Source organism: Lepidochelys kempii, chromosome 6, assembly GCF_965140265.1.
Source record: "Lepidochelys kempii isolate rLepKem1 chromosome 6, rLepKem1.hap2, whole genome shotgun sequence".
In the NCBI taxonomy this organism is placed as follows: domain Eukaryota; kingdom Metazoa; phylum Chordata; order Testudines; family Cheloniidae; genus Lepidochelys; species Lepidochelys kempii.
The window spans coordinates 47,251,770-47,275,380 of NC_133261.1; the positions used below are offsets into that span (position 1 = coordinate 47,251,770).

Below are 23,611 nucleotides of genomic sequence, written 5' to 3' on the forward strand. Positions count from 1 at the left end.
TCTGGAGTACTGTGTCCAGTTTTGGGCTCCACACTACAAGAAGGATGTGGAAAAATTGGAAAGAGTCCAGCGGAGGGCAACAAAAATGATTAGGGGGCTGAAGCACATGACTTATGAGGAGAGGCTGAGGGACCTGGGGATGTTTAGTCTACGGAAGAGAAGAATGAGGGGGGATTTGATAGCTGCTTTCAACTACCTGAAAGGGGGTTCCAAAAAGGATGGCTCTAGACTGTTCTCAGCGGTAGCAGATGACAGAACAAGGAGTAATGGTCTCAAGTTGCAGTGGGGGAGGTTTAGGTTGGATATTAGGAAAAACTTTTTCACTAGAAGGGTGGTGAAACACTGAAATGCGTTACCTAGGGAGGTGGTGGAATCTCCTTCCTTAGAAGTTTTTAAGGTCAGGCTTGACAAAGCTCTGGCTGGGATAATTTAATTGGGGATCGGTCCTGCTTTGAGCAGGGGGTTGGACTAGATGACCTCCTGAGGTCCCTTTCAACCCTGATATTCTATGATTCTATGATTCCTATCTGTCCTATGCAGTAAGATTGTTTGCTCTTGTGCTCTAAATTAAAATATAACCTGTGTCACATAAGGTATAATTTATGAACCAAAATGAAGAGCAAAAGGCTCAAAACTGAATCATAGTTAAAAACTGAGGTCCAAATCCTGCCTTTAGATGATCTCAAATGATTTTTTTGTATTATAAGCTTCGGTTGTGGAGCAGAACCAATGTACAGAGCCTAGCACAAACAGAGAACAAAAAGATGGTCCTTGCCTCAGTGAGCTTACAATCTCCTTAACTTGTATTTTCTAACTGCTATGCTGAGCCAAATAGGTTTCAGGGGTTTTTGAGGTAAATGCTTAGATAATATGTATTAGTAGTTACTATACAAAAACAAGAACAATATCCAGAGCATTCCTTACCTGATTTCTCTATGCTACCACTATATTCTTCTGTCTGACCTAAAGATGCTGCAAATGTTTTGCATACTGTATACTTACAGCCTTTCAAGTTATAAGACATTTAAATGTCTTTAAAATATTTATCTCTGTCTCTCTAACCATATGCAAAAATAAATGAATGGAAGAATTCTAGTGTGCATGCATGGAATTATCAATTTTAAATATTCACAGTTTTAAAACTGCTTACATGATTTTCTCCAGAACTGAACTGATTTGAGTTTCACTGAGGAATACTAAAACAAGCTAAACTTGAAGTTTCTCATTTTATCCATTTTTGAGTTATGCAAATACAAACATTTTGATTTGAATATATCAGAATTGTGTATTTTTTGTTCTTTTATAACTCTAAAACAGCTGAACTGATTTTGTGAAATGTCTGTCCCAAAAAGATCATATCTGAACTAATGGATCAAACATGGAACATGAACCCAAAAGGCAACTTATAACCAACTGAAGAACAGAGGCTTGAATGGAAGTTATAACTTACCCTTACAGTGCTTACTATCACAACTACTAAAATACGGTTGCCCCTTTTGGGCCTAAAGAGTTAGCTAACAGTTGAAGCCTTGCCAAGATTTTTCAGTGAGGAGGAGAAATAGATTATATGATTCAAATACTTCTTTGATGTGAGCTTGTTTATTTACAACAAGGAATATACACAAAGTCCTGTTTCCCTGAACAGAGTAGAAACAGGAGGCATTTTCCTGACTCACAAATTCTAAATCTCTCTCTCCAGTGAGTCCTGTGCCCTATAGAGAGCTGTCTTTGCTCCCTCTTAGGGCCATGCTCACCACTTCTCTCACTGTCTGCTCACTTTCTGCCTATCACACCCATGGACACACACAGCTCCATCCAGGCAATACCACATTTGCAATCAGTCCCCAGGAAAACCCCTCAGCTCACATGGCTTAGCTCTGATTGGCTTTATCATACAATATTTTGCCTTGGGAGGCAAATTCTTATATTTTAGCTATCAATACACAAAGGGACATTTAAATGCTCCTTCCATTTAGCCTGAATGAAAAGTCACCCGTTGACTTTAACCAGGTCTGAAATTGATGTCAAGATCAAAGAAACAATTGACGAGAGCTATTAACATCTTTCATTGTAACAACAAAAATACTAAACCACATAAAGACATAATTCAAATAAATATCCATTTTCATGTTTCAAATTGTTCAATGTTTCAATATTCAAAATGTTTCAAGGACCAACAGTTACTGGGGGAAGAACAATGTTTACCTAGCTAGTTACTTGATAAATAATGTGGATGTGTACCTCTTATAAGAAAGTCTTTCTGACCTTGCTGATGGCTGCATTACTCAGAGGGGCCAGTTAATTGTAACTACTTATTTGGAAGGGAAAATAGTCTGGAGAACCACCTTTCCAGTTGAACTAGAGGCCAAAAGTTAACATACTAACAAGTGTAATTTGCCAATAATTGTATTTTGAATATGTGTGCGCGCTCATGCATGCATACATATATATCTATATAAATATTCTTACCCAGTAGGTTTGTGAGCCACAGCGCTAGATCCTCTTTCATCGGTAATAAGTTGGCCTCATGTCTGCTGGCCAGCCACTGGCTGTATTGATGCATATCAGAAAGGCCAGGTCCTCGTGCCTTTGGGCTCAGAGCACTGCACATTGTTTATCCACTTGTAATACCTGTTTTTTCAAAAAAGTACCTCATTATATTATATAAGGCCTGAAGCTTTCTTTTTTTTTTAAGTTTATTGACAGTGCTTGAAACGAACTATGATCCTGGGATGCAAGATGTCAGACAAACTCATGCAGGTCTAACACATGGAGACAACATACACAATGAAAGTCTTGTTTTGCTAATAGAGCATTTTGCTGGTGATTTAATCATATAGATAGTGTCTGTTTTATTTGTACTCACCCAGGTACACATGTTCCCAACAATCCACTACTCTGCAAGGAATAATTAAAACCAAATCAAAATAAACATTTTGAGATACAGACCTAACAATTCATTAGGACCTGATCCAATGCCCATTGAAACCCATGGAAAGCTTCACTGGGCTTTGGATCAGGCCCCAGAACAGCATATGAGTAAGGGAGTTCTGCAACTGCAATAAACCGTTAACAGTACTAAACAGATACCCATTCCACCAAATGAAATCAGTCGATTCTACAGCTTTATTGTCATAAAAAAATACAAAGAATCCTTTAAAATATTATTTTTAATTTACTGTATTATTCTACAAACATATACAAAGCATAGCAGTCCTGGAGGATGGAGTTTATCCACAAAACAGATACAGTAGCAGTGCAAGCTTCCGACTTCACCGTCCCTACACAAATGCTAATGGGCCTCAGTTCTGAACTATGGAAACCACCTCTAGAGGTGAGAGAGTACTTCATTTTCCCATTCAATATTTTATTCTCAATTTAATTTTTAAAATCATTTCAATAGCCAGAGGTGTGAAGTGCCCACTGGAATTGTAGTTCTATTACTGAAGGTCAAATTCTGCCATCTGCTGCATGGGTGTGCTTGGGAAAGAAAAGGGTGTCAGACTCTTCCTGTCCCTGTGAAGCATAGCAGGGTTTCAGCCTAATGCTAAAGAGAGTGCCAAGTTAGGGGACTGGCTACTGTCCCAGCTGGCACACCATGGCTCCTAGTGAGCACAGTCAGGACCTGGTCAGCCAGCTGATACACTGTATTGTGCAGATGGCATTAGGCAGGGTTCTCACTGTTCTTTTCTAAAGGATCAGGAAGATGCTTATTTACCCTGGCTGTTCTGTGCCATTGTGACCTGCACTTGTAAGATGATTGCAGGGCAGGATGCACTGCTGATGGCTGTTTCCTTCTGCCCCTTGCATAGTGTCTAGAAGTCATGAGTCAGCCGATAGGTAACAGTGACTTTAAAAATAGGGAAGAACAACTTGCTATCCTATGACAGTGGTCAGACAATGGCACCCTGATTTTATGAACGTTGATCTTATGAACGACCTGTTATATGAACATTTTTCTGCCACTGATGGCACGTCTTTCTGATGCCAAATGTGACTTCAATCCATCAGCCAATGTTTGAGCAGCGGCAGAGGTTTGAAAAGACAGATTTGGTGGAAAAGAGGAGACATGGTTCTCTCAAAGAAAAATCAGGCATATATTTGTTACCATTCATTATGTACACAATCATTTAACACTGAATAAATTAACATATGCATTGTATCTACTGGAATTTTGAGATATTCAATTTTATTAACTTTTGGATTTTATTAACTCAATATCAAATTAGTTCATAAAACAGACATTATATTAAATCTATATCTAGCTAGCTAGCTAGCTAGATATAGTAAGAGAGAAGAAAAATGGTTGCAGGATATACAAAGGCTTTTGTAAAAAAAAATGACTGCAGCATTTCATATACACTAGAATTTGGGACAATATAATATATGGATTAAAATTATTCCTCCCTCATTTAACCATGCCCTGGGTAACAAACTTCTTGTTAGATAAAACATCTGGTTAATCTCTTGTTTAGCCCCTGTCAATGTGTTTAGTGTATCACTTCCCTCCTCATCCAAAATTCTGCTTCTACTAAAGTTCTGGATGTCCCTGTGGCATTTTGAATAAATAGGCTCATACTAGTTATCGTTATTTAGAATATGTTTTCCACAGAAATCATTCTGCTTTTTTGGTTAGTGAAAAACACACAAACAAACTAGATTCTCTCCCCCCAAGGTAAAAGTAAGTTTTTGAATTATCATTAGAACTTAGATGTATGTTGGTAAGAGACAAAAATTACAAATAATGGGCCTGATCCTGCATTGCTTGTGCAACCAAAACTCCTTTGCAAGTCAAGGGACTTTGGAGTGAGAAAGGTATGCAATTAAAGTGTAGCTCTGCTTTGAAAATTGACTGTAAAAATGACATCGTGGTTTTATAGTTTCTTGGTTAATGACATCCAGGTCAAATCTGCTCATTTTTGGGGGGCAAACAACAAAAGATTTTTCAAGCTGTCAGCTCTGCAAACTCAGCCTGGAATCTGACTCTCCAAGTGGGTTCTTTCTGGCCTGTGCATCAAATACAATAAATATTCCACCATCATAACTTATTTTAAAGCTTTTCTATGTCATTCTTCACCAGAGTAGCTGAGTTCCTCAAAATATTACAGTGAGATAGGGAGGTATTATCATCACCATTTCACAGCTAGGGGAACTGAGACTCAAAGAGGTTAAGCGACTTGTCCAAATTGTCACAGGGATTCTATGACAGTCAGTATTAAAATCTTCTCTATTTCATCCTTTCTCTCCAGAAGTTATAAAAGAGTCAAAAAGTTATTCTCCTGCAGGTAATAGTTAGGTTGATGTGTGAGCCAGAATGTAATCCAGGTCACTCTCCCATAGTTGTTTTTATGGCGGAATAGTAGTAAAAACTTATCTTACTCATTTAAATAAATACATATGACTCAGGATGTCCAAGGGAAGCAAAGTAAAAGGTACCATTTTTGCACAGTCTCTTTCTAGGTTTACAGATAAGACTTTAAGATAATCATCTTTTTATTTCATTTCATTTATTCTCGGATATATTCATTGGAAAATCTAGAAACCACATTGTTGCTCTGGAAGAAATAAAAAGACACTGTGGCTTAGGATTCTCCTTGGGAGAAAACTGCCTTTCTGCATCCAAGGATACATGTATGGTGAAATGTTCCCCACCAAGGAGCCCCACCAATAAATGTTGAAACTGCAGTGTGCCTGTGATACTGCAGGGTGCAGTGCCACCTGCTGACAGTGTCGGTATTTCTACACTGTATTAAAAGCCTACTGCTGGCCCAGGCCAGCTGACTTGGGCTCACAGGGTTCAGGTTAAGGGACTGTTTAATTGCGGTATAGACATTAGGGCTTGGGTTGGTACCCAGGCTCTAAGACCCTGAGAGGTGGGAGGGTCCACATCGTAATTAAACAGCCCCTTAACCTGAGCCCCGTGAGCCTGAGCCAGCATGGGCAAGCTGTGGGTGTCTGTAGTGTAGACATACCACGTTTGACTTTTGGTGGGGCCGAGGCTGCTCCAACCTGGCTCTGTAGGCTGCGTTATACATGCCTGCCACTAGGGGGTTTCTGGAGGCTCACACAGCAGGGACTATGGAATTAGTGCAAAAAAACAGACAAAGAACAGCACTGTCTACACATGTTCCCTGCAGCCCATTGAGCATATGGGCTTCTGCCAGCAGAAGGAGGCACAAAGCATGGAATTCAAGCATACATGTTGCTATTTCAGTTCAGACTCACAGTACAGGGCTGTTTGCACACACTCACTGCTGACCTGGTTCTTGCCTTTCCCAGACCCAGCAACAAATAAAAGATGGGGAGGGTTCTGAGCAGAAGGAACTTTTGAGCCTGGTGGTGATGGGAGTTAAGGTTTGACTGAAGCTATTCCGGGAGTTGTTTTTCCCCAACATGAGGTAATGTCATTCTTAAAGTATCCTATTAAAATCTCCCAGATTGCTTTCAACAGTCACTGGGAGATTGATGCTGATTCCGGGAGACTCCCGGCCAATCCTGGAGAGTTGACAACCCTAATGGGAGTTAGGAGGTAGAAGGGGGAATAGTTCTGCTCATGGAGGTATGAGTGTGAGGGCGGTAACCGGTGGGAGAAGATTCACACTGAAGGGAATGTTTCTGAATGGTAGTGAGTTTAGGTAGAAAGAAGAGGGGTTCTCAGTATGTAGATGTCATGTGAGTGGCTCTTCTGAGCTGGTAGGGGTTGAAAGGAGCTGAGAGAGCTGGGCAGGGGAGGGGTTCTAAACCAGGAGGGGGACACATTGAGATGTTATGGTCAAGTGCAGGCGGAATCAAGTCAACTGGTGAATGGTGGCGGGGGGGTTGCATATGATAGGGGGGAGTGTAGGGTAACAGCTAGATTGGCAGGGGTGAGGTAGGATGAGGAAAGACCAGTGACACAATCACAGATGGATAAATACTGTATCCACTACCTTTTGTAAAGTTTCACTATTTCTCTTCCTAAAGGGGAAGGAGGGTTCCCCTTTTTTCCCCCATTTCTCCACCAACCTGTCTTATCTCCCGCCGCTAACCACTTACCTTTGACACCCATGACCACTTTGAGAATAACATCAGCCTAAAAGAAAAGGCTGAAGATTGGTAGGTTTGGCCATGTGCTTCAAATTGTCAGTACCAGTGGCAAAGTTGTGGAATTCTTTATTGTTTTTTGAGTTGTTTTTTGTGTGCTAACACTGACCTTCCTCATATTAAATCTGGGAAGTTCATCCAAACTTAATTTAACCTTCCACAGTGACTGTGCGATAAAATTTCTGGCTTCCACTTAAACACTTGTCTCACTTGTTTAATTTGATTAGCATTACCAGCCCAAATGTTGCCTAGTATCATTTCTCTACACATTGGTTAGGATTTTCAAAGAAGTCTAAGGGAGACAGACACTCAAATCCTACTGAAAATCAGTGGGAGTTGAGCACCTAGCTCCTATTGAAAATTCCAGCCATAACCAAGGCTGGATCTTGCAGTCCTTGCTCAGGGGAAATGAACTTTCTATATTTTGATCCCCATTACCATAGTATCTGAAAAACTCACAATCTTTAATGTATTTATGTAGTGACATACGGAAGTATTGTTATCCCAAGTTTACAGAGAAGAAACTCAAACACAGAGAAATGTAGGGTACCTCTGCACTGTGATAAAAGATCCATGGCATGGCCACAGCTGACCCGGGTCAGCTGACTCGGGCTCATGGCACTATAAAATTGCAGTGTAGACATTCAGGCTCGGGCTGGAGACCAGGTTTCGGTATCCTTCCCCCATGACAGCTCTCAGAGCCCAGACTCCAGTCCCAGCCCAAACAGCTACACTGCAATTTTTAGCCCCACACGCCCGAGCACTGTGAGTCCAAGTTAGCTGACCCAGGCTCAGACTTGGTGCTGCAGGTTTTTTATTACAGAATAGACATGCCCTAAGTGACTTCCCTAATGTCACAGATACGGTCTGTGGCACAGCAGGGAACTGAACCCCTAAGCCACTCTAGCACTGGCTCATCCCTTCCCTCATTGAAATCATTAAGGACTTGACAGTCTAGCCTTAAGTTACCAGCATTTTACCCCCAAACATTATTGTATTTTAAACAGTAAAGCCATTGATATAACATCAGCTATAACAAAGCATTAACATCAATTTGTAGAAATGCATGTAGAATTTCTCTTGTTATGGAATCTGTCAGCTTTTCTTTAAGAAACTGAACCTATCACCAGACACGCATAAGAATGTTTAAAACTTACCACTAAAATGCCTTGCTCCTCAAGAAATAAATTTCGTCCACTACTCTTCTGAAAGTGACATAAGCTAGGACAGAACGTTACTTACAGTCTGTTTTGTTGCAAGTCATATTTATGCAGTGCAATCCTTTTTTTCCCCACCCCTGTGACAGCAATAAGGCATCTCAAATTCTTAGGCTCATTGTTTAGGTAAAGAATTCAGTTCAGGATAGTTTACAGTACACCTAATGACACGTAACAGTTTCAACAAGCTGGAAAGTTACATTCCTCCTTGTTTGCTCCCACCAAACAGTGAAGTTTTTATTTTGCTTTACAGTGGCACATTTAGTTTTCTGTGTATTGTAACTCAACTGAGTGTGTTGCCAGCAGTGTAATTTAAACTATCTGCTGATGTCTGTCAATGATCATCAGGTGTAAGTAGGGTGACCAGATGTCCCAATTTTATAGGGACAGTCCCAATTTTGGGGTCTTTTTCTTATATAGGCTCCTATTACTCCCCAACCTCTGTCCCGATTTTTCACACTTGCTGTCTAGTTGTGTATTAAAAAGCATAGATGGATAGAAGAGAGAACATAGGGCAGAGAGGTGAGATGGTCCAGTGGCTAAGGCCTACCCTAGGACTCTGAAGATGTGTGTTCAATTCCCTGCTCCAATACAGACTTCTTCTATAACCTTGAACAAGTCACTTGGGCCTAGATCCTCAGAGGTATTAAGGCACCTCACTCATTGATTTCAATACATTCAATTCCTTTGAGGATGTAGGCCTTAGTTCCTCACCTATAAAATGGGGATAATAGCATTTCCCTTTGCCACAGGGGCATTGTGAGGTGCTCAGACCCTAGGGTAATGAGGGACATATACGTATCATAAATAGGGAAATAGTAATGGGATATAGCACCTTTCACCTCTAAATTACCATTTCAAATCAGCACAGGTAAGCAATGACTAAAAGTTGTTACCAGCTGAAGGCTATTCAGTGGCCTCCATGAAATGAATTTTGTTGTCTTGGTCCATTTGGTGCTGGATGGGCATTCACATCAGGCCCTGTGCCTGCAGTCTCAGCAGACAGAGTAAGGGGCTGAACAGCTGCACAGCCCAAATTCTTTTCTCATCCCTAGAGTTTGTCCTTCCAGGTCAGAGGTGAGGCAGAGTAGTGCAGCAGTATAGTAAACCTTATTCTGTAGCTACCAGTGCACTACTTGCTTTGTGGATTAATAGAAGTTTTCAGCATCCAGGGCCGCAGAAAGCAGAACCATTCATGAGATTTGTGTTCAGCTATTAAAAAACAAACAAACAAACAAAAAACACACTCACACCAAGATTTAAAAAGGGTGTTTGGCAAGTATTTTCACAAGCCAAATAGATACTGTGTTCAGTACTCTCACCCAATTCATTCCTGGTCCTAGGGCCTACCACAAGTTTCTCTATACCACTTAAGCCTAGCATGAAGCTGCATGGGTATGCTGAGCAGCAGAATGGGGTAACTATGCACCTGCTACATGCCATGGAACTGGTATCTGTGCTGGCCCAGATTAAGAGATTCCAAGGCCAAAAGGGACCATTGTGATCTAGTCTGGCCTCATGTATAACACTGGCCATAGAATTTCCCCAAAATAATTGCTAGAGTGTATCTTTTAGAAAAACATCCAATCTTGATTTAAAAATTGTCAGTGATGGAGAATCCACCACAACCCTTGATACATTGTTCCACTGGTTCATTACCTTCACTGTTAAAAATATACAGCTTATTTCCCATTTGAATTTGTCTAGCTTCAACTTCCAGCCATTGGATCATGTTACACCTTTCTCTGCTAGACTGAAGAGCCCATTATTACATATTGGGTTCCCACATAGACACTTATAGACCGTAATCAAGTCACCCCTTAACTTTCTCTTTGGTAATCTAAATAGATTGAGCTCTTTGAGTCTGTCTCTACAAAACATGTTTTCTAATCCTTTAGTCATTCTTGTGCCTCTTCTCTGAAACCTCTCCAAATTATCAATATACTTCTTAGATTGTGGGCGCCAGAACTGGGCTCAATATTCCAGCAGCAGTCATATCAGTGCTAAATACAGAGGTAAAATAACCTCACTACTCCTACTTGAGATTCCCCTGTTTATATATCTAAGGATTACATTAGCTCTTTTGGCCACAGCATCACACTGGGAGCTCATGTTCAGATGTTTATCCACCGTTCCCCTCCCCACCCCAACTCTTACATAGTCACTGCTTCCCAGAATAGAGTCCCCATCCTGTAAGTATGACCTACATTCTGTGTTCCTAGATTTATACAGTTACATTTAGTCATATTAAAATGCATATTGTTTGCTTGCATCCAGTTTATCAAGTAATCCAGATTGCACTGTTCTCTTAATTATTTATCACTCCTCCAATTTTTGGGTTATCTGCAAACTGTATCAGTGATGATTTTTTGTTTTCTTACAGTCATTGATAAAAATGTTAAATAGCATAGGGCCAAGAACTGATCCCTGCGGGATTCCACTAGAAACATTTCCACTCAATGATTACTCATTTACTATTACATTTTGAGTCCTATCACAGTTAGCAAGCTTTTAATCCATTTAATGTCAACCATTGTAATTTTAATGTTGTTCTAGTTTTTTAATCAAAATGTTGTGCAATACCAAGTCAAACACCTTACAGAAGTCTAAGTATCCACACTATTGCCTTTATCAACCAAACTTCTAATCTCATCAAAAAAGAGATATCAAGTTAGTTTCACAGGATCACTTTTGCATAAACCCATGTTGATTGGCATTAATTATATTACCCTCCTTTTATTCTTTATTAGAATTCCATATCAGTCACTCCATTATCTTGCTCAGGATCAATCTCTGTCTGACAAGCCTATAATTACCAGGTCATCCAGTTTATCTTTTAAAAACATTAGCTTTCTTCCAATCTTCTGGATCTTCCTCAATGTTCCAAGCCTTATTGAAAAGCAACATTAATGGTCCAGTGAGCTCCTCAGCCAGCTCTTTTAACACTCATGGATTCAAGTTATCTGGACCTGCTGATTTAACATGTCCAACTTTAGTAGTTGCTGTTTAACATCCTCCTGAGACATTAGCAGAATTGAAAGAGTGTTACCATATGATATGACTACATCATCTGCTTTTCCAAAATACAGAACAGAAATATTTATTGAACACTTCTGCCTTTTCTGCTTATTATTGATAATTCCTACCATTTCTATCTAGAAATGGAACAATACTATTGTTAGGATTCTTTTTGTTCCTAATGTACTTAAATTCCCCCTTACTATCATTGACTCAGCCTATGTGGGACCAATGCCGAAAGTCAATTTGCAAGTGAGATGGTGTTATCTAGGACTATTGAAGGAACTGCAGATCTGCATTTATGCTGATCCAGTGGCCCACATGTTCTTCACAACTGGCACCTGGATTAGAGGGGTGAATTTCATTCCATCTGCATAGAACTCAAATATTCAGGGTTTATGCTAAATTCCCTCTTGTGTGAGATGAGAGTTGGGAAAGCCTGCTAGCTGCAGAAGAAGCAAAGTATACTATAAAGTAAAAGGTTCACATGATACGCAACTCTGCAGTAGCTTCACAGTCACTGGTACCAGTGGGAAAACATCTTGGAAGTGAGTAGCCAGTGCTTTCACCACAGGGACTGCAATCTATAATGCTACACAGAAGCGGTGTACACTGCCTTTGTCTGCAGTTGCAGCTGATGTCCCTCTCTCAATTTCTTGCTGACTTGGAGAGAAGGTAATGGTATTGGATAGCAGTCATTTTGGAAAGGGAGAAGAAGTGAGGATCAAAAGCCAAAGCAGAGCTCATGAGTATCTGGCATGGGTCTCTGCTGGATCTCCCTGCTAGTTCTAATCACATCAAGAAGGATATGGAAAAGAACAAAATTCTGGCCCTTCAGCAGAATTTCAGAGTGTTGTTTGGTGCATTGGTTGACTCATTTTGAAGTAAGCATATGCAAATAACTATATATTTGGGGGGTTAGCAAAAGAGGATATTAAAAAATAGAGACTTTAATAGATCAAATTTTCATCATTAGGGCACCATAAATTGCAAACACAAAGTCTGTTTGTGTATTTGTTTAAGCAAACATGAACCTGCAAACAAACAGGGTCCCTTGCATGCAATCATTGCTTTCAGGAGAACAAATACAGGTTTTGCATACACAATGATTTTGAGCATAAAATATGCAGGTGCAATCTAAACACCCACATTTGAAAATTTGATCTTACTAATGTTATTAAAAACAAAACTACAAGTTGTCCTTTGCCCAGGGCTTATGGTCCTGCAGACTCAGAATATGTATGAGATTAGTCTACAGACTAAATGCTGCATTTGAAATAATCTTTTGTTTTGTTCCTAATATATACATTGATTAACCTCTTCCCAATAGCCACAGAGGTGAACAACAATTTATGAAATTGTTTTCCTTAGTGTCAGGAAATTCTTCCCAGTAACAAGATCTGCTAGACAGTAGAATAATCTCCCAAATGAAGTAGGGGAATGTCCATCACTTGAGACACTTAAAACTGGACTAAAAATAGCACTAAATAAAATATAGATAACAATCAGCTGTTGGCAAGGATGGACTATATATGAACTTATCGGTCTTGTCATCTCTGACTTCTAAGATGCTATGACTTACTATAGAGAACTGCAATAATTGCCCTCATCGTACCCTTTAACTCTTATGGAATAATAGGGACTATACTTATCCAATTCTGATTTTGCTGCCATGATATATTATTCTTACTGAACCCTTAAAGAATTTTACCTTATATAAAATATTATATGTTACTCTTACTTACATTATTTTAAGTACACAGATCTCTAATTTTAATTAGAGAGACAAGGTGGGTGAAGTAGTATCTTTTATGGGACCTCACTCACCTTGTCTCCTAATATCCTGGGACCAAGATGGTTATAACACTCATTTTAATTGTCTTTTCTAACTACAACAATTAATAGGATAAAACCTATTTGCACAGATGCAGAAACCAAGATTATATTTTTGTAAGAAATTCATTTTTCTAGTTCTTTTATTATCCTTATAACTATACACAACTAATTTAGCTCAGTGTTTCTGGTGCTCTCCCAGATTAGCTTGGAGTATACTGTAGATGTTAAAAAGGAGGGGGAATAGAAGGGAATCACCATCTGAAACTCATTAATCAATTAGAATTTTTAAGGGCTTACATCAAAATGTGATCTAGACTGATAAAGTAAACTCTGATTCACAAGAAGCATTTGTCCCTTGTGTTATGAACATACAGGATACAAATGTGCACTGTACTTAAAATGTGTATCTGGAACCTAGCACAGGATTGTATATTGATATTTTGAACTTATAAGACCCTTGGTTTGAAGCCAGCAACAAATTAACTTTAAAAAAAAATATTCTAGGTTACTGAAAGCCTAGGAATTTCCAATACTGTTTTTACCACAGACAGCGTTGCTGTCTTGCAAAATGTTTGTTCGACCAAAAGGAAAGCAGGAATGTTGTTTGTCTCTCTCTCTCACACATAATAACAAAGCTTTAGGAATGTTCGATATTAACTTTGCCATAAAATGATACGTTCTAGGTAATGATCCTGATTCTTAAGGCAGACAAAAATCCTGATAGTTGACTTGCAGGACTGCAGGGTCTAGCCCTTACTCCTCATTTTTCTACTTGCCTAATCAAAATGATTGTTAAAAAAATTGTACAGAAAGGTCAAATCTAAACCTTAGTCTCCATTAGCTAAAGAAGTGATAATGTGTATTACAGATGGCAAATTTTAATAGGTGTTTGCCTGATGAGTTTAATTATTTTTTTTAAAATGCCTGCAGAATAATGACAGGTTTCAGAGTAGCAGCCGTGTTAGTCCGTATCTGCAAAAAGAACAGGAGTACTTGTTAGTCTCTAAGGTGCCACAAGTACTCCTGTTCTTTTTGCAGAATAATGTGGGTTTCTTGCCAATAATCAGCAGCTCCTATGACTTTGCATTTCATTCTTAAATGTTGCTAGGCCTGCTCCGGCTCCCATGAAATCAATGGCCAAGCTTAAAATGACTAACATGGGAGCAGGACAGGTGCCCCTAATATTAAGCCTGTCTCCTTTCTGATCAAATTATAATGAGAACAGATGTAATTTTTTTTCAAAAGCCCCTAAGTGATTCAGGGGCCGAGGTCCCACTGAAAATCAAGAAGAGCTGGGTGGCTGGAAGGATTGCTAGTTCCTCACTGCCTCACCTCCTTCATCACGATTTGGCTGAGGTTCCAACCTGGGTTCCACAATGTAATTCTCATCAGATGGCCGATTGTACCATATGAAATGAATTTAGGAATGTCAGCTAATTTCCTATTAAATCATAATCCACATCACAAAATCATTACACTTGGCACAGCCTGGGCTCGGCAGCGAAGAAACAATCCAAGCTTTAATGTGCGTGGAGACTAAAAGAAAAGTACCTTCCCCACCCCACCCCACCCCCCACAATTTCAAAGAAATGTCAGACATGCTCCGGGGCTGGCGGAGAGGAAGGCTGCAATGCGTTTACCCCAGATACTAGCAAAGAATGCTCTCAGTCCCTTTACCTTTCACGTGCAGCCAGAGCAAGCCATGCTGCTAGGCGATCGCCCTGCTGCCCAGCATGGCTGCAAAAAGGGGAGACATTCCTCGAACAGGAATGGATCGTTTCTAAAAACAATATGAACCAGAAGATCCCAGCATAAAAGGCAAAGCCTGCCCTCCCTTCTGCTGCTTGTGTTTATTGCGTGAGAAAGAAGGCAAAGGAAAAGAGCTCAGTTTGGAATTAGTGCTGTCCTGCCAGTCCTTTGGGGGGTGTCAAGATCGCCCTAATTCCAGTGGCCCAGCTCTGTGGGCAGTGATGACACTATAGCTTGCCCGCAGCCCACCAAACACTTGCTCCTTCGTTTGATGCAGAGATATATTTCCACTGGACAGTGCTGTCATATATAAACAACCTACCTTTCCCTTTTCTTCCAACCATAGTGCTCGAGGGTTGGTGAACGGGGTAAGACCAGACACAAAGCAGAGAAGGGTCCCGAATGGTGCGCTAGAAATTTACAAGATTTTCATGCAACTAAGGCAAAAAATATTCTCCTCCTGGGATCATTCTGAATATTTTGTTGCCAAACACTCACCCCTACCCCGAACCCAAGTAAGTGAGCATCTCACCGTCTGATCCATACTATTCTGGGTGGTTAGTATTATTTTGCTCTCTTCGGGGCCCATGCATATACACCCGGACTGATGGCTTTTCCGTGGGTGGTGTATAACACAGCTTCCCAAGTCCGACTCATTAAAGGAGAGACAATGCAAACATTCATGGAAGGTTTATTTGCATTCAAAAGCGTTCTTGTTAGTCGCGCGGAGAGGCTGCACCCTGGCAAGCTCTGAACTGGAAATAATGATCCTCAAATCATTAACGTTCCCCCCCCCCCACACACACACACTTTACCCCCCTGACACTTTCAAACTCCGGATTTTCAAGGGGGGGGGATGGGAATTGCTTCCTCAATGAGTAGGCAAACGAAAGATTTTTACCTGTGCAGGAGCGCACCGATTGCAATTTGCAAACTTCCTAGCCCAGCTCTCCCCGTCCCTTCCCTACCTCTCTGCTGCAGCGCTCGAAGCAGTTATCCCTGCTGTATCCCCATTAATCACTGACTCGCAAACTCTTTGGACGTGAGAGTTCTTGCAATTTCAAGATTAGAGGAGGAAAACAAAAGAAACCCCGCTCTAAGGTGACAGGCTGAAGGGAAATAATCGTTATCTTACTTAAATCCCCCGACCCCTTTCTCTCTCTGTTCAACTGCAACCGTGAAACAAACAACCAAATCAAACACATTTTAAAGGAGCCCGGGCTCTGACTTCGGTAAATCCAGCCAAACGCCTGCACGAACTACAGTAGCAGTAAACAGAGCTCTCTTCCCTCGTTAGCCATTTATTAGTGGCCAGCATGCCTCACCCCGCACTCCTTAGGCGCTTGCTTGGAAAAAATCTCACTCACTTTCTTCTTGCAATGCCACAAAGCCCTTCTCCTCCTGCAGCCCGTCCCGTTCTCCCAGCCTCAGCACACCGCCAGCAGCTCGGCCACTCTTCATACTTCTGATCTCTCCACTTGGTGCTCTCTTTGGGAAACCTCCCCCCCCACACCCCACTCCCCCTCCAGAAACAGATTTCCTACATTTCATCAGTCCACATAGACCGAACGGAAGTTAAATGCTTACTTTTTCTGGGGGACGGCAAGCGCAATTGACACTGAATTACCCTTGAAACTCTGAGATATTGTGTTACAAGCCCTTGGCAGGAACTTGGCGCTTAGGTCCAAAGTTCCTTTTATTATTATTCCCCTTCCAAAACTGTGTTGGGGGGAGGGGGATCCCATATTTTAAGCTTAAACTTTTTTTTCCCAAAAATTGCTGGCTAGGATTTTTTTTTTTTTTTTTAGCACTTACTAGCACCATTTTATGTTATAACCCGTTTGATTTTGCTGCCCAAGGTGACATAATTTCAGCTTTATCTCTTGTGGGCATTGTGTCTTTGACAGTGAGCGTTAATTACACTTTTCCCAACAAGATTTCATGCTCTTCTATAATTAATTTAAAATAGATACATTAATAACTCAATGTTACACTTTTAAAAGATCTACTAATTGGTGAGGTGTTTTGTTTGGAAAGCTGTTTAAACACCCACCTCCCTTTTATTGCATTCGGTATATTTCAATGTTATGATGAATGTTAGAGATAATGTTCCCCAACTGTTGTTTATTAGTCCATTTTTTGTATGTGCAGAGAAGCCCTTTCATGAATTCAATAGGGGGAAACAGATGTTCAAACTTCTGCTTCTCTTGTGAATGGATGGAGATTATTGTCTTGTTGATTTTCCTAATGGCATCATGTTATCGCTTTCCATAAGAAAGCCCCAGATGAACAGCACACAATTATGTTTCTCTTATAATGCTATTTAATAGCTCTACCCAATGCATATTATGAACCACTATACTGAAATGGAATTGTCTTAACCAGTCCCTGTGGAGAGATGCAGCTCATACTGACCCTTATTTCTCAGTAATGCAATTTTTTTCACTTGGATCAGCTGGGAAACCTGATTTGCATAATTAATGCATGGTTATTTCTCAATACTATATGTAAGCAAATTACTGTACTCTGATTATTAACCAATCAGCTGATCAGTAAGTGGAGGCTTTATGTAAATTTATGTATCCTGACTGGCTATTCTAAACCTTGCTGGTTTGATGGCTATTACCTGCTCAGTTGGTTTTTTTTCAATCAAATCACTGAGACTCCATGGTGAAGTACATAACTATGATGACCTTTATCCATCTTGTAAGTATCTGCACATCACTAACTAAACTCCTCAAGTCCTGGCTCAGCATTTACAGTGTAAAACTTGGGATGGATATTCTGGGGGCAGTCTCTTCTCTGTTTAGTCCAAGATCCTGGTCAGGAACATAGAGGGATAGCTCCAAAACTGTGCATAGCCCTCAAAACTCCACACTTTTATGCCCAGGAAAAGACTAACAGAACAAATACTGAATTAAAATAAAAATCTAACAAAAACTAAAGTGAAGTGAAACACTTCATGTGACCTTGAGAAACAATCTTTTAAAGGATAATGAACAACATTTATATTCCACATCAATTCAGTCTTGAGCTGAGAAGGAACTTTCCAGTACCACTGTATTGCTGAACGACCTGCTGTCATCTAATAGAAAACTTTAAAAACATTCCATTTAGAAAATGTTCTGTGTCTCTAGTTGAGTCTTCCATGCCTGCACTATCCTCAAAGCACATGACTTCCCACTAAATTTAGGAGAAATCCTACACATGGACTCAAGCTCTGAGCCTACTCCAGATTTTCAATGATTAAAAAGTCAAATGCACATTTGTATACATGACTATGGAAAGATTCAAAAAGGTAGTGCAAAGGCTTTCTAGCCAGAATGAGATGTGGACACCTCCTTCATATGGAGAGCGTATACCAAACATTCCAAGATCTGCAACTGGTAGCAGTGGTCCTGAAACTAGGGGTGCTGCTGCACTCCCTGGCTTGAAGTAGTAATAACTAACACCAAATACATAATTTCCATGATCAGCACCCCCACTATAAAAATTGTTCCAGCACCCTTGATTGGTAGTAAAAGATGATTCATTCTCATAGAGCTTTGATGATATTTAATCTTTTTATACTTTTATTGTTTTAGTTGCTATGATTACTCATCATCACTTGGAAAAGAACTGTCAAATGCTAGAAGGGGAATATGCAACATACTGTACAACAGTTAAAATCCACAACACCTGTACAATTTAGATTAAACCCTATCCAAGAAGGACTGGTTGGAACAGTCTACTACAGAACTACCAAGCATGCATCTGAAATCAACATTGGAGCCATCGATAGTGACACCACAATTACGAGTGCATTGAGATTTGTATTTAAAGGTCAGAACTAAAATCTCTGTTTTCTACTTTAATAACTGAATTTAGAGTCTAAATTTAACACAGTATTTTATCAAAGAATCATTGAATTTTCTGTGTAAGTTTATGTTAACTTGTTAACTTTTGCAGAGGAAACATAAAAATGCTCCCCTTTTGAAATTTTGTCCTGTTTTGTTCACATTTCCTTGGTTCCTTCTAGCTGAACAACCATAGTCCCAACAAACATTCAACTTTATGCACTCATTCTGGTAACATCCAGACACAGACCACCACCAAAGGAACCTGGGGTATAAGTGGACATTGAGGGGAGGGGCAACTACGTGGAGGGGGTAGCAGAGTGAACAGGGCTTGGGGAGGCCTGAGGAGAAAGCAGCTTGTGAGGGGATGCTATGGTTCCGCACAAAGTCTTAGTCAATGCACACTCAATTTCAATTATTGCTATTCTGTGTCAAAATTACTACCACATTTAGGACAATATGTACTATACATGGCCATTCACATAACTTTAAGAATCGGAAGAGTGACATTACCTCTGAGTATGACATTGGTGAGACCATCCACTTCTGTTGTCCACATTTTTAAGAAGATGTTGAAAAATTGGAAAAGATTCAGAGAAGAGTTATAAAAATGATTTGTGGTCTAGAAGACATGCCTTATATACCTCTAAAGTAGTTTCAACGATTAAATTTAGGAAAAAAGAAGGTTAAGAGATTACGTGATCATGGTCTATAATTATCTACACAGGGAGAAGGTATATATACTAGAGGCTCTAATGGCTGGAAGTTGGAGTCAGCAAAGTTCAAACTGGAAATAAGATACAAATTTGAAGTGTGTTTGGGGGTAATTAATAAGACACCAAAAGCTGTGATAAGTTTTCCATCATGTGGAGTCTTTAAATCAAAACTGGATTTTTTTCCCTCTAAAATAAAAGCTTTATCTCAATCAGAGGTTATTTATCTTGATGGGGGATTGTTAGGTGAAGTTCTATGGCCTGTGTCATGCAGGAGGCCCCATCTGATCATATGAGAATTCAGCGTCCATGCTATGGTGTCAGATGCCCCAATGTTTATAATCTTCATTAAATAGAGTAGAGGAATGAACAGATTGAGGGCAGTATGTGTCATCTCTGTGTTTGGCAGCTTGAAGAAGAGACATAAATATTCTGAAAATGGGCAAACTTTCAAAAGAATTCAGTCACGCTTGAAAGTAACAACTGGATTTATCATTTCAACTGTCATCAAAATTAGGCATGCCAGAAGTTAACATTGTCTTTATAAACCCATTGCACATGTTGGTTTCATAAGCATTTATCAATTCTGCACTAAAATTCACATTTTTATGAATAACATCTACAAACTATTTTGACACTGCAAGGAAATACGATTTACTTCGTATTGTGTAAACTTGCTTTACCACAAACATTTTCTATAAGTATAGTTCACACATCATTTATAACTACTTCAAAAATGTTCATAAAGTTTTATTGCTATCTGTCACAATTGTGAATTCATTGCTATAGAACACAGTCTGAGTAAAAATACCAAATGACATTGTGTTGACAACCGCAAATCTAAATAATAATAAATTGGTTCGTCTTTATCATAGACTTGATGTATTCATCAAGGAATCACTACTGATGATGATGCTCTTATGTAACCTCCCTTAATACAGAAAGGCGACTGCTGATCTGTATCTGGCTAGGCATGTACAACATTCTGTCCAGGATGATGGAAAATGGATGCTTACCACAATAATCTATGACATTATCACTTCTAGAATCGGCTCAAAATAATTTTAAGGTACCATAGCTCTTACAACCATTCAACAATAAGAAAAACCTTATCTGCACAGATTACTACTGTTGTTTTTTAACATGCTCAGCAGTTTGCTACGTGCTTCACAAAACATACAGAAGACACTGTTCCTGCTCATAAGATTTTATAATCTAAAGGTCAGATTCTGCCACTCTTACTCACACTGAGTAGCAACTTATTCCACCAGCATCCCCAAAAAACTCAATGGGGCTACTTATTACAGTGAAGTACTACTCAACATAACTAAGGGTGTCAGAATCTATCCACTGTGGACACAAAAAGCAACAGGGGGAGAGGGAGGTAACAGGAGGGGGGAGGTAACAGGAGGACAAGAGTTCAACAGCAATGTTGTTTAGTTGCTTAGAGGGTAATATGATTTTTGATGGGTTTTTAAGGTGTGACTGGGTTTGTATTTTTTTTTCATTTTAGTATGTTCTGAAACTATTCTTTTATTATCAAAATATAATTTTCTTATCCTATATTGTGACAGGGCAGCCATTTTCTGAGCAACCCCCCATGACCAGGGGTCACTTTGAAGGCACTCTGCTCCTCCTAGCTCCCTCTTCAGGCCCCTTAAGCATGCCACAACATCTCTTTTGTGACCTTCACCTAGGTCTAGTTTAGTAAGATTCAAACAGTCCTCAGAGTCCTTAATAACAAATGGTTCAAACAGTCCTCAAAGAGTCCCAAAATAAGATCCATAACCATGACACAAAAGTTCATACTTAGCCCTGGTTCTTCTGCCAAACACGGAGCTCTTCCACCTCCTCACTCTACTCCACCCAAAGCCATCACCTTAGCCCTTTCTAGCTGACACTTGGCCCTAGTTTCTTTCTCTTTCAGTGTCTCCTCCATTCTGAGGGAGGAGGCAGTCTATATACTGCTTTCCTTCAGAGAGCTCCTCTGTATCAGCTGGAAGAGAGGAGAGCCCTGCTTCACCCTCAACAGGGTTCCTCATCCCAAGCCCTTTAAGGAACAGTGTCTTGGGATTTTTTTCCCCCATCCAAATCCTAATTTCCTGGGACTGCTTCCTCTCATTGCTATCAGGCCATTTTCTGGGCCTTTGTCCAATCCAATTCCCTGGAACAGGGTCTTCTGGATCCCTCTACCCATAAATGGCCCTATTACAAGTATTCTTTTGAGTCCTCCTCACTTTTCATATTCAAGCATTGCATTGATACTATGGGAGTTACTTACATGGACTGAAGTCAAAATAGACTCTATAGACTAATTTCAGAGTAACTGCCGTGTTAGTCTGTATTTGCGAAAAGAAAAGGAGTACTTGTGGCACGTTAGAGACTAACCAATTTATTTGAGCATAAGCTTTCGTGAGCTTCAGACTAATTGGTTAGTCTCTAACGTGCCACAAGTACTCCTTTTCTTTCTATAGACGAATGATTTTTAAGAAAGTACTTTCTGTCTGAGAATATTATGCATTAAACATGACTTTCTTAGTTAACTACACTGAAGTTATGAACACAGTGAAACACAGAAGATCTATTCTTGATGTTAAATTCCATCACAGAGCCAATGAAATATTTTAGGTTGAAAATAATAACATTTTTTCCCTGTAATGCTAATCACATGATTTGTAACTAAGACATTTTTTGTACTGTGACTGATTAGAAAGGAATGATGAGCTAGTTTTCCATAGGAATTAACTGACCGATGCTGTGCGATGGAGTACATTTCACTGTCATGTTATACAAATAATCCACATGTAGATCTCTGCTTTTTAAAAAGTAAGCAACTGTTCCAGAACAAGGATAATGGAAAAACAATGAATTATTCATAAAGAGTGCAAATTTCTAAGAACAGGTAATGGATTTACAACCCATTCTGCCTGACCACCTGCTCTCTTTTGATTGGTCATAATTCCACCTTCCTGCTTTGTCACTTTACCTTTCAATTCCTTCTTTCTTCAGACACAAATCTAGGTTTCTCTTAAACTCTTTAATAACTCTTTGCTCCAATTTCTTCCCCAGTAACCTATTTCATGTGTTTATGAGCTCTTATGTGGAATTGTTCTTGCTGAGTTTCCCTATATATATAGTAATGTAGGACCCAATCCTGCCTCTAATGACATAAGTGGTAAAACCTCCATTAAGATCAATGAAAGCTGCATTAAGCTTTAATTTTTAGATTATTTTCTCTAGTTTGTGACTCTTTCATCAGCACGAACATTCTGAGCTAAATTATAGGCCACTACTCCAATCTGCAAGAGCCATAACTAAGCATGGATGATTACGAATCTCCATTCTGTTAGCTGTGGATTCATCCGTGCACCCTCACAACCTAAGCACCTCCATATTGCTATTGACACCTCGTGAGCTGGTTTACACTTATCAGAGACATTACTATATTTATAAGACTTTACTCAGTGTGGTAAAAATAAACAAGTATATTTATTTAAACAGGCCAGTCAGCAATTCAAACCCTTCTTATACCTTTCGGGGCAAATGCTAAGCCGAGCAGACACCAAGGATCTCATATGGATGTGTAGGGCATATGTGGAAGGGATGGGGGCGCGTCTTCCCTCTAAGCTGCAAACTGGTTGTGGAACCTTGATCTTTTCACACTGCCACGCGGGGATTCCTGGAAGAGAGTTCCACACTATCCGCAGTAGTGCACACCCAGTATGTATGTATAGTTCCCCTACTTCCGTGCCCCCTTTGCACAGCAGAATTACGGTATTTCACTGCCAGGCTTCTATGGACATGGAGGCAGAGGCAGAATATGTCCCTTAATGCAGTCTGAGGAGAATTAGGAGTACATTTATCTTTTCAGGTAGGTCTGTTTCTCTTTCTTTCTCTACTATTTTCTTTGTTCTTGCTTTCTTTCTGTTGCTTTTGATCTACCCTTTTTCTTTTCTTCACCATACTCCAATCACCTTTATGCTGCTCTCCAGGTGCACTTTACACTGATTTCTGTTCATTTTTTCTCTAGCTATTCCCAGTCTTCTCCTCAAAGACAAACTGCTGCCATCAGTGTCTCCCCCTCCCACCCATCTTCTTCTTTCTCCAACTGTTCAGCTCAAAGAGTCATTCCTAAACCTCAGAGAAGGCTCTGGTTCTA

General features: G+C 39.9%; 1 protein-coding gene across 7 annotated transcripts in view; it reads right to left on the reverse strand.

Moving 5' to 3' along the window:
• The window catches only part of GAS2 (growth arrest specific 2), a 157,754-nt gene that overhangs the window by 118,664 nt on the left and 15,479 nt on the right, over positions 1-23,611 (reverse strand). For 2 of the 7 annotated variants that reach the window (XM_073347823.1, XM_073347820.1), the window contains one exon: positions 2,470-2,631. The exons of 1 other annotated variant lie outside the window; for it this stretch is intronic. In XM_073347823.1, the coding sequence (XP_073203924.1) occupies positions 2,470-2,611 (142 nt within the window). In that variant the 5' untranslated portion in view covers positions 2,612-2,631. Of the gene's footprint in view, positions 1-2,469; positions 2,632-9,196; positions 9,260-15,435; positions 15,577-16,270; positions 16,398-16,490; positions 16,533-23,611 lie in introns of those variants that run through there. 4 more of the 7 variants (XM_073347822.1, XM_073347819.1, XM_073347821.1 and 1 more) reach the window with 4 other exon arrangements.